The 12,232-nt window shown below is 41.4% G+C and overlaps 1 protein-coding gene across 1 annotated transcript in view; it reads right to left on the reverse strand.

Moving 5' to 3' along the window:
- Positions 1-12,232, reverse strand: part of dock4a (dedicator of cytokinesis 4a) — a gene marked incomplete at both ends in the record, with an annotated part of 47,685 nt that overhangs the window by 28,345 nt on the left and 7,108 nt on the right. Inside the window, 13 exons of the mRNA XM_080841801.1 lie at positions 84-150; positions 1,001-1,080; positions 2,421-2,509; positions 2,799-2,931; positions 3,531-3,591; positions 3,951-4,032; positions 4,715-4,866; positions 6,392-6,476; positions 7,117-7,265; positions 7,865-7,961; positions 8,114-8,169; positions 10,202-10,242; positions 10,609-10,692. Of these exons, the coding sequence (XP_080697927.1) occupies positions 84-150; positions 1,001-1,080; positions 2,421-2,509; positions 2,799-2,931; positions 3,531-3,591; positions 3,951-4,032; positions 4,715-4,866; positions 6,392-6,476; positions 7,117-7,265; positions 7,865-7,961; positions 8,114-8,169; positions 10,202-10,242; positions 10,609-10,692 (1,176 nt within the window). The remainder of the gene's footprint in view (positions 1-83; positions 151-1,000; positions 1,081-2,420; positions 2,510-2,798; positions 2,932-3,530; positions 3,592-3,950; positions 4,033-4,714; positions 4,867-6,391; positions 6,477-7,116; positions 7,266-7,864; positions 7,962-8,113; positions 8,170-10,201; positions 10,243-10,608; positions 10,693-12,232) is intronic.

Below are 12,232 nucleotides of genomic sequence, written 5' to 3' on the forward strand. Positions count from 1 at the left end.
CCTGTCTAAATCTCACCTGGTATGATGATGTCAGAGAAGCCCAGTCTCTAGGTGATGGAGATGTTGTCATGTCTAAATCTCACCTGGTATGATGATGTCAGAGAAGCCCAGTCTCTTGGTGATGGAGATGTTGTCATGTCTAAATCTCACCTGGTATGATGATGTCAGAGAAGCCCAGTCTCTAGGTGATGGAGATGTTGTCATGTCTGAATCTCACCTGGTATGATGATGTCAGAGAAGCCCAGTCTCTTGGTGATGGAGATGTTGTCATGTCTGAATCTCACCTGGTATGATGATGTCAGAGAAGCCCAGTCTCTAGGTGATGGAGATGTTGTCATGTCTGAATCTCACCTGGTATGATGATGTCAGAGAAGCCCAGTCTCTAGGTGATGGAGATGTTGTCATGTCTGAATCTCACCTGGTATGATGATGTCAGAGAAGCCCAGTCTCTAGGTGATGGAGATGTTGTCATGTCTGAATCTCACCTGGTATGATGATGTCAGAGAAGCCCAGTCTCTAGGTGATGGAGATGTTGTCATGTCTGAATCTCACCTGGTATGATGATGTCAGAGAAGCCCAGTCTCTAGGTGATGGAGATGTTGTCATGTCTGAATCTCACCTGGTATGATGATGTCAGAGAAGCCCAGTCTCTTGGTGATGGAGATGTTGTCATGTCTGAATCTCACCTGGTATGATGATGTCAGAGAAGCCCAGTCTCTAGGTGATGGAGATGTTGTCATGTCTGAATCTCACCTGGTATGATGATGTCAGAGAAGCCCAGTCTCTAGGTGATGGAGATGTTGTCATGTCTAAATCTCACCTGGTATGATGATGTCAGAGAAGCCCAGTCTCTAGGTGATGGAGATGTTGTCATGTCTAAATCTCACCTGGTATGATGATGTCAGAGAAGCCCAGTCTCTAGGTGATGGAGATGTTGTCATGTCTGAATCTCACCTGGTATGATGATGTCAGAGAAGCCCAGTCTCTTGGTGATGGAGATGTTCCGTGTGAAGAGGCGCATGTAGTCCTTCCGGATCTGCTCCATGTCTCCGTGAAGCAGCTGCAGGGAAATGGACAGCCCTGAAGAGGACACATCCAGAGAAAGGTGATTCAAGTGAGATAGATTAAAACGTCTCTATATATCTGTGTATTTACTTAATTATAGTTATTAGACAGACAACTATCTGCCATCTCTCAATGATGTGTTTACTGAGTATCTTTCCATCACTTTTCATACAATTTCTGTCATTCCATTCTCAAATGTCTTCAGTCATTGTTCTTAATGACTCTTTTCATATAAACTCCTCAAAAAAAGTTCGGAAACATTTCCTCAGTCAATTATCCCTCCCCTTATAATAATACCAATTGGTATTGTATTGTATATCGTTGGAAAGACTGATTAGTCACCTTTACAACGAGGTACAATTTGTAAGGATGGTGCATTCGTGGAATGAGCAGCACAGCTAACCGTGTGGGTAGTGGCCCAAACAAATGTGCCAAAACCCCCTGCAATATTCTTCTGTTGTTATTCACTCTTGTTTTGAGTTGCTTGGTGGATTTGATGATTCTCCCACAGTATTAAGAAAAAAAAAAACATATTGACCATTTTTACACTTTATTCATTTTACACTGTCAGGGACCTCAGTAGCATGTGGATCGTGCATTCATGGAATGAGCAACACAGCTAACCGTGTGGGTAGCATCCCAAAAATGTTTGCCAAAATCCCCTGCAATATTCTTCTGTTGGAATTTATTGAGATATCAGAATGAGATTCTGGAGCCAATGGCGACCCCATATCTCCAGAATCTGGGACCTAACTCCATCCTCCAGGATGACAACGCTCGCCCCCACAGAGGCAGGATCATCACAGAGTACCTCAAGAACTTGGGAGTGGAGAGGATGGAAAGGCCTGCCGTGAGTCCAGACCTAAACCAAATTGAATACTTGTGGGATCTGCTTGGGCGTGCAGAACGTGCCAGAGTGACCAACAACAGCTACAAATTCTGGTTCAGGAATGGGATGCCATCCCACAGGAGGTGCCAAGCTGTTGTGGCTGCGTATGGATCTTCCACATGCTACTGAGGTCCCTGACAGTGTAAAATGAATAAAGTGTAAAAATGGTCAATATGTGTTGTTTTTTCCTTAATACTGTGGGAGAATCATCCAATCCACCAAAGAACACAAAACAAGAGTGAATAACAACAAAAGAATATTGCAGGGGATTTTGGCAAAAAAATGTGGGCCGCTACCCACACGGTTAGCTGTGCTGCTCATTCCACGAATGCACGATCCTTACAAGTTGTACCTCGTTGTAAAGGTGACTAATCAGGCTTTCCAACGATATACAATACCAGGGATAATCGACTGAAGAAAAGTTTCCGAACTTTTTTTGAGGAGTTTATAAATCCAGTACTCATACCTGTGTTGGAGCCAACCAGGCTGTATCTGGAGCTGACCTTCCTGATGATGTTGTCATGAATCTGGTACCACTCACTTTCCATATTACATCTGTCACAAGAAAGACCATGTCAAATGTCTTAGGAATGATTTTGTTGACATTTGGTGTGGGTGACAGTAGAATTAACAAATAAATGTCTATCACTATAAACATGGCCACATGATCACTGACACCCCTATCCAGGGAGGACAGAGAAGGTTAAAGAATATGAACAAAGTTTCACTTTAACTAGCTAACCTGCTTCACGCACTATGACCTACATTAGTGTACATTTTCTGTAGTTTTCTGTGTAACCAGTGTTAAGGTTATACGGGTATAAGAATATTTTGGTGCACTCACGCATACACCTTCAGTAGGTGGTCATCCTTGGAATCTACAGTCAAGAGGTCAGCAATGCTGATGATGGCACAACCGTAAGGCCGTCTGTACTGTGCATTACAGACATTCTTCTTCTCCCCTGCCACCATTCGCCCTGGAAATCATATCCAGAGGTGGAGATTACACAGTGCAGAACAGCACAAGTCATTTCACTGGGAAAACTGCTACGACTGAACTGTCATGGACATGGCTTGATACCTAGTGTGAATTGTACAATAGTACTTTCTGTCATTTTTGCAACAGCTGTCACAGGCGTCAAACATTACCATCTAAATAAGTTGTGATATACACCAGAAGATGATGCTAAGTTAGATAGATCTCAAAGTCTCTTGTCTAATGAAATATTATAAATTAGGCATTCAGTCACTTCCAAACAACAATTATTTACATATACTATATAGCGCACCAATAGTACAATAACAGTAAGACAACAATCCACAAGTAACACAGTCGTGCCAATGGCACAAAATGGAAAGGGTGGTTACATGCGATGGACATAAGACATTATAATGGACATATAACTGTCACCACAATGAGACTCTGCTAGTTGAGGTCATGCACATAATCACACAGACAACTTGACATGAAACAAGTATTCAACCTTATAAATGATATCCAGTGGAATACACATACACAAAAACGCATGGTGTTTCGTTGAAAATTCTGGACAACAAGGCATCCAGTAACTCTTACCGATTCTAATAATATGAGCTACAACATAAACATCTTTTCGTAGATCGCTACTCCCCAAATCCTTAAAAAAACACACACACACATTTTTATTCAACAGTGATTTAACTGTACAGCGAATCAATTTGATGGTTTCAAACAGGTGTGTGAAAAGCTCTAATATTATAGTGGTATCTCCTGGAGCAGTTGCGGAACAAAATTGTACAAACTCCCTCTACACAGGGAGCTCAGATATTCAGACAGATGCCCTGACCTCAACATACTGTAACATAATGTGTGAACACTGTTGCTGGACACACGTGTCTCACACGTGCTTGCATCAGTAGTGTCCAGTTTCTAATAATACCACTACAATCACAGCTAATGCTTTTAAATGGCTCTGATCCTTGACACATCAGAGCAGTATAGGGGGAGGGCACTTACAACAAAGAGAGTGCACTGCCGCTCAGTCTTCTCCAACGCACTTGGAACTCCTTGTTTATTCAGACGCACTACGACCCTCTCACTGCAAGACACATGGGAGTTAGGTGAGCTTGGGTCGTCCACCCATCACAGCACAGTTGAGTGAGTCAGTGGAAGAGGAAGAGGAAGAGGAAGAGAGGACTGCTCTGAGCACAGATCAGTGGCCTATCCCTAGGTCTGCGGAGGCTGATTAATTATGAGGAGGACTCCACTGAGGCTTGTGCAGTTTCTTGCATTCACTCACTCCCGTGTACCCTGGGGTATTGATCACAGTGAATAATTCACACCCAAGGAGGAGTGAAGACAGTATATAAAACCCTTTAACATCAAGGGGCAGAGGAGAAAAAAAGATCCATCAAATATTTATTCTACAGTTCATTTCACAGTCTCACATACAGACCATTGCAGGTCTGGAACTTGTGGGAAAAGTGTCAATATGATCTTGAGTGATTTAAAAAAAAACCTTCTAGTTGTCCAACAATTTCATTTAATCAATCGAATTAATCTTTTAGTTTGAACAGGATAGCTGGCTGGCCATTCATGCCATGAAAAAAAGTTATTATTTTAATAAATATCACAATTAATACCATTTTTAATAACACTGAAAATCTCATCTCATGGTGAAACACAAGCTGAGTCATTTGTAGCTGGGAGCCAAAGCCAAAGCCAAAATCAAGTTTATCTAATCTAATTGAGGTCCTTAAGATGTTGTAAAGACCACATACCTGATTGGACGACTTTCTCTGCTGTCGTAGATGAAGAGGAATACTTCCAGCTCCTCCCCCAGACTGGTGCTCATCAGACCCTTCATCTGAACAAACAGGTGATGCATGCTGGCCTGAGCAGGAAGCTCTTTCTTTCGGTGCCTCCGCTCCATCTGACAGATGAGGTCCAAAGAAATGAGTGAAGCAGCATACATGGTCATTTCCATATAGAAACCAAATATTCATTGCAAATCATATTGTACAATGAAGCAGTCCTGGGAACCACAGAGGTGTGGGTAATCTGCTGGAGCATGGGATTATGTGATGCAGTTTTCTTAAGGAAAGATTACTTAAGATTTGTTTCACTATGGCTATGAAGGCCAAAATAAAGATGAATGTGCATACATACCGATACAGACTCCCATATCATGCCATCATGTTCACTCTTTCCTTGTCTTTGTGATGACACTTCTCTCTCTCTTTCTTTATCTCTGCCTCACAACTCTACTCACTCATTCTTTGTTCATGTACACCTCTTAAAACACCAATAACATACACTTTCAACCAGCCTAGAGGAAAGACACCATCAGCTATCAGTTAGCTCTGGAAAAGCATCTACACTCGGTCGGTGATGTGAAGCTGCCATATTCACTGGGCAATGACTTCAATGATTTGATATATGGCCACCATGGGACCACGAGACCAATATTATGTCTTGTAATTGATAGCACATCCACAGAGCCCCTTAATAATGATGTGTGTAACCATTTGCATCTCTGTGTGCAAACAGCAACCTGAATTACCATTAACTCGACATCACTCTTTGTGCTTAATTACTGTAATTTCCTCATTCACAGCCAACTAAATTGTAAGGGTTTTGTTTTTGTGTGAGTATGTGAGTGTGTGTGCCTGTGTGTGTGTATTTATCTCTGTGAGAGTGTATGCCTGTGTGTATGTATCTCTTTGTGAGTATGTGTGAGGGGTTATGCCTGTGTGTATGTATCTACTGTATGTGTGAGTGTGTGTGTCTGTGTGTATGTATCTATGTGAGTGTGTATGCCTGTGTGTATGTATCTCTTTGTGAGTATGTGTGAGGGGTTAGGCCTGTGTGTATGTATCTACTGTATGTGTGAGTGTATGTGCCTGTGTGTATGTGTCTCTGTGTGAGTGTGAGTGTGTGTGCCTGTGTGTGTGTATCTCTGTGTGAGTGTGTGTGTCTGTGTGAATGTATCTCTGTGTGAGTATGTGTGAGTGTGTGTGCCTGTGTGTATGTATCTCTGTGTGAGTGTGTATGCCTGTGTGTATGTATCTCTGTGTTAGTGTGAGTGTGTGTGCCTGTGTGTATGTATCTCTGTGTGAGTTTGTGTGAGTGTCTGTGTGAATGTATCTCTGTGTGAGTATGTGTGAGTGTGTGTGCCTGTGTGTATGTATCTCTGTGTGAGTATGCGTGGGTGTTTATGCCTGTATGTACTGTATGTATCTCTGTGTGAGTATGTATGCCTGTATGTATGTATCTGTGCGTGAGTATGTGTGGGTGTGTGTATCTCTGTGTGAGTAACCGCGTAACTAGAGACGATAAAATCCTACTGTTGTGTCCTTGCAACACAACAGCACTGCAGCGTCAGTTTCTATGGCAACGATGCAGCATGTAGGTGTTGATAAGCACGGATGACTCATGGGTAAGCACACAGTACCCACCAGCTGGTAGAGCTCAGTGACGCTGATCTCGTCTGGGTCCACCATGCTAAACTCCCTCCTGGGAACAAGATCCAAACCTAGCTGCCTGCCAAAGCATGACACACAATTACTGCTACAAACAAACTAAATACTAGAAGAAAAGGCAAATTAACAATTATTTTGGCACACTGTTACATCAGCAATTCATAGAAAATACATTTGATGCTTAACATAAAAGTTTTTGGACACTGTCCTTTGAAATTAAATGTATAGGTGTTGTTTCTGGTACAACTTGTTAATGCAAAGAAAACTATGTTCACGACCCAGCTCCTATTTAACTGTTCCATGCTATTCTATTAAAGTTATATTTTTCCAGATGGATTGATTGCCTGTGCTTAGTACGTGACTTCACATAGTAACGTGTGTTTTCCTAGGGAATGCAGCTTAAGGCACAGCCTTTGTAAAGCACTATTCACTATTATGAAAATGTGAGATCACAAATATTACACAGGCTAAACATATCACAGCATTTTCGAGGACTAGCTTTGCATATATTCACTGCATAATTACTAGCCTACTTTAACATAACGATTTCAGGTAGTACGCATACATGCTGCAGCATGCCAAGACTGAGCCTGACATCAAACAAGCTGTTACTCCCCCAAGGACCTCCATGTCTCAGGGTGAATATTCTGACAAATGAAGGTTGAAAGACAAAAGCACCAGGGCCTTTGTTTCACACTTACTCATTGCCCCAGTCCAGGCGCGCTGTGATATGCTGCTTGATGTTGCTCATGCAGTCGTGGGTCAGGTGGCCCACCAGAACCTGCTGCCGCAGCTCCAGAATCTCATTCATCACGTGCCACAGCCGGTGGAACAGATCACCCTCATTCTTCTGTACAGAGGGTGGAAGAGTCAATAACATGATCAGAGATCCAAGAAAATACAATACAATGCAGAGCAAACCACGACACATGAATTAACATTTTCGAACGGAGCAGAATGAAATGCTTCATTTGCTGTCAGAAATATCAAGCAGAGGCAGAGAGTGTGGTCTCAGTGACCACAACCTTGTACTGGTAATAGGTAGATACAGAAACACCCGGCTGAGGAGGATGTTGCCTCTATGAGACAGAAAAGGTGGACACAGAGGTATATAGAAAGAGGGGTACAGAGAGAGAGAGAGAGTTGCCGTGGCAGAAAAGAGTTATGCATACATCATGTTCGTGCTTATATATTGTTATACACTTTGCTACTTGTTTAATTATTGTTACATATTTTGAGTACTTTGGACAGGCTTTGTTGTATTTTTGATCATATTTTTACTCACTGTCAATGCATTTTTCAAAAATGCACAGCAGTACAGATTCTATGCAGCTGTTGTATTATTGTGAAGGCATGCCAAACAGCTTCCTGGGGTGAAGAGGACCTTGCCTAGGTCTCCAGAGCGAGCCAGCCAGCCTGCCAGCCAGCCTGCAGCACTGTGCCACTCACCACATAGAGCTGCTTCCACATGACTCCCCAGTCCCTCAAGCTCACGGTCATCTCTGTGATGACAGAGTCCTCCATTGGAATGACGCTTTCAAACTGCCTGTAGAGCAAGACAAAGAGCCGTCATACCTTGCTTTTTTTTTTTTTTTACATCTCATCCTGCCTCGCACCGGGTGTAAGAAAGATTTATGCATTTAGAACAAACTAAATCTACATTATAGCCAACACCAGAGCAATGGCTTTGGTTCTTACCCTTTGTTCTTGATATGAGCACTCTTCAAATGGATGTAACAGCTTGGGAATATTCCCTGTGAAATAGAGATCGAATGAAATACAGTTTGATCAATAATTCATAAGGATTTCACTACGATAGAGTGCCCTCCACGAATATTGGCACCCCTAGTGAATATGAGCTAAACAGGCTATAAAAAAATATGTCTTTGCTGTTAATCCTCTTGGTTTTTCACTCAAAATATTCACAAAAATCTTACCTTTTCATTGAAGTAAAATTATTGAAAGAAAAAAAAAAACTGTTGGCATTAAATACATATTTTTCCCCAAAACATGTGTGCCACAATTATTGGCATCCCTAGAAAAATATTTAATTCAAATCTAACTGAAGTATATTTCCAGTCATATTTTACATTTTTAAGTTCACCTGTTTGATAAGGAACTCTAATGAGGTCAACCATGACTTCCAGTTCCACTGGCTTACAAATATTTGGTGACACAGGCCCAATTCCATTAGTCATTCATCACTATGGGAAAGACACAAATAACACAGTGATGATGTTCGATAAAAAGTTGTAGAGCTGCACAAATCAAGAAATGGACACAAGAAAATCTCTAAACAGTTGAAAATACCCATTTCCACTATCATGGAAATAATTAAGAAGTTTAAAGCGACAGGAGATGTTAAGAATCAGCCAGGAAGAGGACGTGTCTGTACAGTACATTGACCCCACGCACCGTGAGGGGGATGGTTCTACTGGCAAAAAAATCTCCAAGGATCACAGCTGGAGAATTGTTGAGGTTAGTTGAGTCTTGGGGTCAGAAAGTCTCCAAAACTACCATCAGACGCCACTTACATCACCACAAGTTGTTTTGGAGGGTTGCCAGAAGAAAGCCTCTGCTGTCAATCAACAACAAACTAAAGCGCCTACAGTTTGCCAAATGAAAGTCAGACTTTCAATGGGACCGAGTTATATGGACAGATGAGACCAAAATAAAGCTTTTTGGCAACAAACATCAAAGGTGGGTTTGGCGTAGACAGAAAGATAGCCATATAGAAAGCACCCCATACCCAATGTGAAGTATGGTGGCGGATTTTTGATGTTGTGGGGCTGTTTTTCTTTCAAAGGCCCTGGACATCTTGTTAGGATACATGGTATCATGGACTCCATCAAATACCAGCAGATATTAAATGAAAACCTAACAGCCCCCTCCAGTAAGCCTTAAAATGGGCTGTGGTTGGACCTTCCAGCAGGACAATGATTCTAGGCACACCTCAAAATTAACACAAAAATGGTTCACAGACCACAGAATAAAGGTTTTGCCATGGCCATCACAGTCCCCTGACCTCAACCCCATAGAAAATCTGTGGGATGAGCTGTAGCTAAGTCTATAAACGTTGACCTCAGATTCTGAAGGATCTGAAGAGATACTGCATGTAGGAATGGTCTCAGATCCCGTGCCATGTGTTCACCAACCTCATCATGCATTATAGGAGAAGACTCGGAGCTATTATCTTGGCAAATGGAGGCTGCACAAAACATTACATTAAGGGGTGCCAATAATTGTGGCACACATGTTTTGGGGGAAAATATGTATTTAATGTCAATGTTTTTTTTTTCTTTTAATAATTTTACTTCAATGAAAAGGTAAGATTTTTGTGTATATTTCGAGTGAAAGACTGAGAGGATAAACAGCAAAGACATATTTTTTTATAGCCTGTTTAGCTCATATTCACTAGGGGTGCCAATATTTGTGGAGGGCACTGTATGTCATGAATAGAAATGGGAATCCCATCAAGATCTCATTATATTAAAAATATGATGACATAATGCGCTTTTTGCATCAATATACAAAACCCTTGTCAATATACTGTCAATACTGTCAATATACAAAACCCTTCACAGGCCATATAGGATATTACGGATTTACAGAACAAAACAAAACACAATGTTTTGAATGATTATTTAATAATGGTCTAAATATTTTACATAATTTGGATGATTTTGTAAAACTGTATGACACTAAAGATTATGATAGAAGAAATATTCCGCTTGGTACTATAAGCCTACATGTATGCTACAAAACGAAAGAGCGTGTTTAGCTCACCTTAGTAGTTGGATTCTTAATTATGAATCCTCTATACCAACCTATGGGAACAAAATATTTCATTTTTGCATTCAATGACAGTCACTATCTGTAAATATCTCTGTAGTTTCTTGCAGAAGAACAGCACAACTCATGGCTTGACATTACATTATGTGTAGTTTTATATACTCATCATGTCAGGTATATCAAAGCAAGCATGCAAGAAAATATTAAGTGGCAGATTTCCTGTTTCTCGATGCTTGGAGCGGTCCACCTCTACGCTCACCAGTGTAAGTCTTGTGTAGTAGCAATAGTAGAACGTTCACAAATTAACTTCTAGATTTCTAAAACTTTAACTTCACAATGTCTTGAATTGGGTTATCCATCATGACAGCAAAAACACACTGCCTTTTCCATCCCCTACTTACCTTCACATTTCTCCAGAATCTGCACCGTGTCTCCAATCTCCAGGGGCAACCCACATGGCACCAGCCCCCTGAAGTTGGCCAGCACTAAAACACACAAACACAAAGGAAACATCAGGGAGGGTCAAGATCCAGGGCACCAAAGCTGCACGCTGATGGCATTGCCAGAGAGTCAGGCTCATTGGTATGGCAGTCACAGCACATACTCAGTCACACTCCGTCACACGTACATTTACATTAGTGTGAAATTATGTGAAGAAGTGATATCTAACCCACTCCATCTTGCATCATCCACACCATGTCCAAACTACTCTGTCATATCATTGGAACGCTGCAACCCATTATGCCAGTCTGGTGCCTTAACAAGCCGCACTTCAACTGAACAGGCTCCACTTAGGCTGAACAGTTTGAACAGTTCCAAGTTATCTGCACGCAGAGCTGCAAGAAAAGGGGTTGAATTGATTGTATTTACTTATGTCAAGTTCGGTGACTGTCTAGCACCATAGACAAAGACTGCCTAATTTTATGAGTAACATACATTCAAATCAGCCCCTATTTTTGGCAAATTTGAACAGAATATGTGACTGCTTACTCTCTCTGTGTCTTAGTACATTTTCCCATGAATAAAAGCTATGCACATATCTATGCAACAACTTGCCTCTTTTTGAGGTATGTTTTTTGAGCAAATATGTCTTCAAATTAATTTCATGGTCATGTGAAGGACAGATGAAACCACCTTTCATTCCCACTAACTGTCCATGTTATGCACTATCTAGGTCTGTGGTACGGGTCGGAACACCCCGCGAAAATGTAAGCCTTCACAACATCGCCAAAAGAAGCCAGTATGTCAGCAAGCTTTTATTAGTGGCAACTAGGCTAGCATGCTTTTGAGGTAGTTAGCGTGTTAAATTTAGACCGAAACTCCATCATGCTTCTTTAAAGAGGACCTATTATGCTTTCCCATTTTTCCTCTCCCGTTTGGCAGACATCTGCAGACACCGTGTATGGTCTCCGTAAAGTGTGGATGACGCAAATTTGGTTGTGCTGCAGCAAAATGTTGTGTGTCCGTACAGACATGTCCCTGTTCACTGCACAGGTGTGAAACTGAGCATGCAGTAGTTCCCATGCACTCAGTACAAGAAGGTTGCACGACTACACATGCGCTCAGCTTGTGTCTGATTTTGCAACAGCACAAAGAAGGGTATACTGGGGACACACCAATGCACACGTCCGTATCAGTATTGTGTCCGCAGAAGTGTAACTCGACCTTGAATGTGTTATAAAGCTTTTTGTGCATATAGCCGGTTACAAAGCCCAAAGTACACACAATTCCAGCCCTTTTCCCTTGCTACAAGATGATGCAATCTCGTAACACATTCCTTATTGCCTGCCTAGCTGACCTGGCTGGCTTAAATAGACAGGAGTTCTAACAGAGCACATTTCAGACAGAGGGTGAAAAGAGATGTACTGTTTAAGACAAATAATGTGTTTTTTGAACAAGCATGAAAATCTATTTTAGTAACAAATACAATTATGATCATTGAAAATTAGCATAGTCAGTCCTCTTTAAATGTGCAAGGCCATATGTGCAGATGCAGACTCAACATCATCATATAAAATATATCAG

Source organism: Sprattus sprattus (assembly GCF_963457725.1).
Source record: "Sprattus sprattus genome assembly, chromosome: 7".
Lineage (NCBI taxonomy): Eukaryota > Metazoa > Chordata > Actinopteri > Clupeiformes > Clupeidae > Sprattus > Sprattus sprattus.